A 6000-nucleotide genomic window follows, 5' to 3' on the forward strand; every position below is an offset into this window, starting at 1 on the left:
AAGTACAGGAAAAAGAATACCTCACTAATGGTCATTCAGCAAATGCAGGCTTGACTACATCTGTTTTATTCTGAGAATTTTAAATACAGTTAGCAGATTTTAACTAAAACTGTGTAACAGCTATATAAATACAGCTCATACAACCAAGAGATGCAATGGATTTACCTGGATGACAAAGCAGCAAACATTTATGACCACAAGAAGGTTTGAATTCCCTCTCACATATCTGACCACAGGAGTGAGGTACCAGCCACGGGTCCAGTGTTGGATTCTCCACTTTTCCACAGTAACAGTAATACCTTCTGGGAGTTTCAGACCGTTTGTATTCAAACCTACATTTTGGACTACAACAAGAGAAAAAGGGAGTGAAAAGAAAAGCAATTTTTTGAAGAATTTTTTAAAAGAAAAGCAGTTTTTATCATTGTTAAGATTGTTACCAGGCTACCAATTAACATTTTTACAACTACTGTAACCAATAACAACCTAATTAAATTTATAATATACAATAAAGGTCTTGCTATATGTCAGATTTTATAATACATTAATTAGACACAACAAATGTCTAAGGAATTGTCCTATCACTGTCACCTTTTTCCTCTAAGAAAATATACAAAGAAATTGAGTAGCAAGCATACAGAACAATATTTATGTCAAATAATACCAAAGGAATGCAAGCAACAAAGAGTTAACCTACTTAAACAGAATCAATCAAAAAAGAGATTAAAAACCAGGTTTTTAGCAGCAGGCAATTTATAAGCTATGTAAAACAAGATTTAGCGATGCTATTAAAACTAGGCATAATAATTAAAATTTTATCTTAAATACTTTAGGTTGTATCAGTTCAGCATCTTCAATATTATAAGATGCACACCTTTATTTGTTATCCTTGGGGGTACCAGATATTAAAAAATACATTATTGCTAAAGGTAGAGAGGCACCAAAGGTCTGGAACATGTTAGTGCCACAGGCTCTAAAGGCTTTCAGGTGTAAGTCATGGACGAGGGAGGCAACACGAGGCAGGAGAAACAAAGCAGCTCCCATTTCTGGCTACACTGGGAAAAGACAACAGACAAGGAGCTCCTCCTCAGAGAAGAAGAGGGGCTTTGAAGGACCCATGTACTCATTTTTATCAAGCAAAACGTCAATTTGCCCCTATATAATACATTACAGACCATAAACCATTTCTCTGTAGTGACTGCACAGTTTTATCATGTGCCTAAATGTTAAATAAAATGCAATTTGCCTTGAATTTTTTTCATTATATACATTATGCTTAAACACAAAACTAGTTTGTAGTAGAATAAGCATTATCAACTTGAAACACTGTGAATCAACAATTTTATACCTTATTTCATAAGCAAACCTGCCCTCTGACATCCCACATTAATAGAGCTTTTGAGTCCACCAAGCACTTTCAACCAAATTTGACAGAGGACTAGGTCTCAAAGTTTCCACATAAAAGTAGATGGGCAAATAAAGCATAGAAAAAACATGCACAGAGAATCCTTGACGGAAATTTCCAACACAACTTACTGAAAAAGCAAGCTCCATTATTCACGCAGCCACAACATTACCTCCCTTTTTATACAATCTCATGTAAAACTGCAAGACTAGCTTTAATGCTGAGTTATACAGAGACAAAAAAAAAAGTCCCTAAAACTTGCTATTTTAAACGTGCTTTTAAAAATTTATTTATTTCATGGTGCCAGGTGCCAATTTTAAAAGTGACAAGTATGTAAAGCCATTCAGAAAAAAATACTAGCAGCTGAGACAAATGATAGGTAAGTTACCTTCTCAGAAGTTAAAACAAATTTGATGCAGCAGTTTTTTAACATCATTCTGAAATATTCCTGAATCACATTAATGAAAACTTAAAAATAATTCGGAAAAACAATAGAAAAGTCAGGCTTCTAAACTTTTTTTTTCTTTGGTGTGCATATCAGTTACAAGTACCATTCCTTTCTAAAGTAACTCCAGTTCACATATGTTTCACAATAAAAGTATCTTCGTAAATGTACCATGAAGAGCTCACCATGGCCAGGGATAATCTTTCTTCTCAAAATCATCATCGGTCAAAGGAGAAGCCACAAGGAAAAGGCTGTCCTTGGCCCACTTTTGGATACACACCAGGTGAAATATACAAAAGCATCCACAACAGCTCCAGACCTAAAGAGCAGATTTAAGTGCCAATATTATTTAAGCGCTTTATATCAGGTTTCTTTCTGTTTCCATTGATGAATATCCATAATATCTAAAGAAATACAAGCATGCTATTTTTCCATTTAAAAAAATGGGTTTCCAAAGATAGATTATACCTATTGTTAGATTAATACAGGCAGTTTTACTGTTACAGATTCATACCTTTAATCTTTTTTCCTGCTGCCTCGGGAAGTTTTTGCCAAGGCTTATGGAGCCCAAAATACTCATATAATCATAGAAATGTTGATTTAAACACACTGTTGGAGGTCACGTAGCACAACCTCATGCCCAAAGTAGGACTACTGCCAGCTTAGCTCAGTTCAGTCACAGCTTTGACTAGTAAAGCTGGAAAATCCTGAAGGATGGGGACTTCACAACCATCCTGGGCAACCTGGTCCAAGTGTCATACTACCTTCCCAGTACCCAACCTGCACCTCCCAAACCCCAGTTTGGGCTATTGCCCCTTATTACACCACCTGTCACCACAAAGATGACTTTGGCTTTAGCCACCTTCACAACTCCAAGTAGACAGAGGCTACAATCATATCATCCCTTAGCCTCTTCTCTGCTAGACTAAACAAGTCCAGCTCTCCCTCCACCTCTCTCCCTCCCCCATAATCTAGGTCTCCAGACATCTTGGTAGTAAAAGTCCTACAACGATTTTTCCCCCTTTCAAACTTTAGGATTTACATACAATGCTAGTAAGAAACAGATTTGATCAGAAGAGTGGCTTTCAACAGTGTCTTTTGTTCAAAGAGCAAGAGAGGTATAAAACGGAACAGAATTAGAAGCAAATGTGTTTAAGAGAGAGTTGAGTTTGCCACTATCCCGCTTTCATCACTAAATCTTTATGATCTTGTTCCCAGTGTACTTCTCTTTGTCAGTTCTGGAGTGAAATCACAATTCTTTGCTTAGAATATCAGCCTGCTGCTGAAAAGCAATTTAAATAACAGACATGCAGTTTTATGACTTTGGTACTTTCCACAAATTGATATCTTAATTTGTCAGCTTAGAATGACTATAACAATTTGGTACAAGAAATGCAGCAGAAAAAGTAAGTTTTAATTTTGGTTTGGTTTTTTTTTTAACAACATATGACACTGTTATGAAATTATACTGTGAAAACAAGGAGAATTTCCCCATTAACTTATACAGGACAAAGTCAATGACATAAGTTTCTAAAAGTACAGTAACTAACTTCCCACAACTAAAGCTAAACAGGAGACGTTAAGTAAACAAAGACTACTGTAAAATACTTACAGCTTGGTTCCTTTTAACTGAAGCAATGCAGATCAGACATGTCATAGCCCCCGACTGAAAAGCTTCATTCATGTACTGTCTTGTACGTTCCAGTTCACTTGCATCTCCATCTTTAATACATAAAGATTTTTAAAGCAATCAGTAATGTTTGATCTGCTATTCTGTATGTGTTAGGACTGCTGTAAAAGTATTATTTTTTCTCTGAACAGAGACCAGTCATATATTATTACAAAACCACATTATCAGAAGTACTTAAGACAGTTTCGAAACTATACCGTCGATTCTGCATAAAAAGGCAAGAAGTACTGCCAGCATGCATTGCTGGGAACAAATATTTTTAACACAGAACATCAGAATAAACTGCTTTCCCTCCAATTATGGAAATATTCTAATACACAGCCAATAATACAGCATTGTTTATGCTTTCACACCAAAATAAAAAGATTAATAAATGAAAAAAATTTACCAGTTTGACTGGTGTAAATGGTAAATGTTTTGGCCAAAATCTTTCCTTGTTTTATTTCAGCATCTTCATCATCATCTTCAGACGAGGAGCTAAATTGATCTTCAACTAGCTTTTTTGCTGCAGCCTGATTAGCCTTCTTAATTTCATCAAATTTCTTCTGTGAAGATAACTCTATTAAGAGAACAGATTAATAATGATTAATACCATGACAGTTAATCTTAACACCACATTCAGTTCTACATACTTTCAAGTGTCCTTTTCTTTAAAGAGCTTGCTGATTTTATGGTTTTAAGGGCAGTACATTGCCAGATTTTCAATACCACACAAGAAGAGATAAATTGTATTTTCTTCTTTACTGTGCATTATCCATAAAATTCACAACAGGAATTATTATCTGTCAATTACTGCCAACAAATCCAACCAAACATACTAGAATATATGCATCTATACAAAAAATACGCACCTCTTTACAAAAAGGATACTTAAAAAAAAAATGACACATATCCCACACAAACACAACTTTCATAGTATGAGGAAGGAAAAAAAATCAGGCAATTCTTAACAAGAGCAATTGTTATAATTTGCTGATATCCTAACAGGTATCTCTCCCAGCATTTGCTATTTTTGAAATTATGACTTATTGATCTCCCACCACCTAACAAGTCATTATTGCAATAGTGGGTTCATGCTATCTCACAGCTGGCAATATTAAAAGTGATAGGGTATTTTAACATAAGCTTTTTTTCCCCAATGTTGTTGCATGCGAAACAGAGGAAGATTCTCACATGGAGAAAAATAATTATATAACTTAAAAGAGTTCATAATAGACCAAAGTGCCTTTAAGATAGTGTACCACGGAGATATAAAAATCTTCCAGAGATGACCAGTCTTAAAGTACCCCCTAGTTTTCCGGATTAGACAATTGCACCCAGTATATTTCCTGGGGTTTGGTCAAGTTTAGTTTGAAGGCTTTCCTTACGAAACTATGCTGCCACTTAAAAGAGTTCAGTATTTGGCATTCGGCATTACATGGGTCTCAACTGGCACTCATAGCATCCCCAGGCACTGCAAAGCCCGCACCTTTCCCAGCCCGGGACGATGTGGCACGCTGACCCAGTCTACCTAACGCTTGTCCCTAGCGGGCAGCACTCTCCTCAACATGCCCAACCGTACTGAGAAACAGCTGCTTCATCCTTTACCTCATCCTTTCCCCTTCTGCTCGCAGGGCACCGGCCGTGCCCTCTGAGGAGGACGCAGCCCGGAGCCCCCCGCCGCTGCCCGGCGACCCCGCGCTTCCCCCGGAAGGTATCTGAGGGCAGGAGACGGCGCACGGACGGCGAAACACCGGCTGGCTACCGCCACACCAACCCGCCCGCCTCCCTTCCCCGCGGCGCTTCCCCGCGCTTCCCTTCCCCTTCCCCTTCCCCGCGGCGCCGGCATTTGCAGGGGCTCCCCAAGGCCCCGCCGGGCTGCGGGCCACAGCCCGCCCCACAGCCCCGCACCCGCAGCCCCCGGCCGGGCCTGGGGCAGGCGGGCGGGGGGGGGGAGGCGGACACGACACGACACTCACCGCTGGCCTCCTCGCCGCTGGTCCCCGCGCCTGCAACACCGCAGGCACCGCCGCGGGCCCTCGGGGCCGGGGGCCGGGCAGCCGCCCCAGCGCGGGCGGCGAGCCCGTCCCCGGGCCTGGCGCGGCCCCGGCCCCGGCCCTGGCGCCAGGGCGCCTCCATTCCCCCCCCGACAGCGAGCGATGGACGGCGGAGGGAAGCCAAACCCTCCTCACACCCTCGGCTGAAGCCGCCCCGAGGCGAACTCCCCCGCTGGGCCCGGCCCGGCCCCTCCGTCCGGAGGCGGCGGTAGAGACGCCGGTGAGCTCCGGCGGCGGCGCGACTACAGCTCCCAGCGCTCCCCGCGCGGGAGGGCCGGAAGTGGCGGCTGGGGACTACAACACCCAGCGTGCACGGGGGCGCCGCGCCCCCACCCCGCTGTGGAGCGGGTCGGCCGTCATTGCGGCGGGCCCGTTCCGCGCTTGATAACGAGGAAAATGCCTGCTAATACCCAGGTTGGCATCTCCT

The 6000-nt window shown here is 42.0% G+C and overlaps 1 protein-coding gene across 2 annotated transcripts in view; it reads right to left on the reverse strand.

The window, feature by feature from the left end:
• The window catches only part of NFXL1 (nuclear transcription factor, X-box binding like 1), a gene marked incomplete at its 5' end in the record, with an annotated part of 53864 nt that extends 48194 nt beyond the window's left edge, over positions 1 to 5670 (reverse strand). The window contains 5 exons of one of the 2 annotated variants that reach the window (XM_082482703.1): positions 166 to 344; positions 2033 to 2166; positions 3460 to 3569; positions 3926 to 4096; positions 5496 to 5670. In XM_082482703.1, the coding sequence (XP_082338829.1) occupies positions 166 to 344; positions 2033 to 2166; positions 3460 to 3569; positions 3926 to 4096; positions 5496 to 5655 (754 nt within the window). Of the gene's footprint in view, positions 1 to 165; positions 345 to 2032; positions 2167 to 3459; positions 3570 to 3925; positions 4097 to 5486 lie in introns of both variants that reach the window. The other variant, XM_082482702.1, reaches the window with a different exon arrangement.
• Between the last annotated feature and the right edge of the window lie 330 nt (positions 5671 to 6000).

Source organism: Vanellus vanellus, assembly GCF_965231255.1.
Source record: "Vanellus vanellus genome assembly, chromosome: 4".
Classification (NCBI taxonomy): domain Eukaryota; kingdom Metazoa; phylum Chordata; class Aves; order Charadriiformes; family Charadriidae; genus Vanellus; species Vanellus vanellus.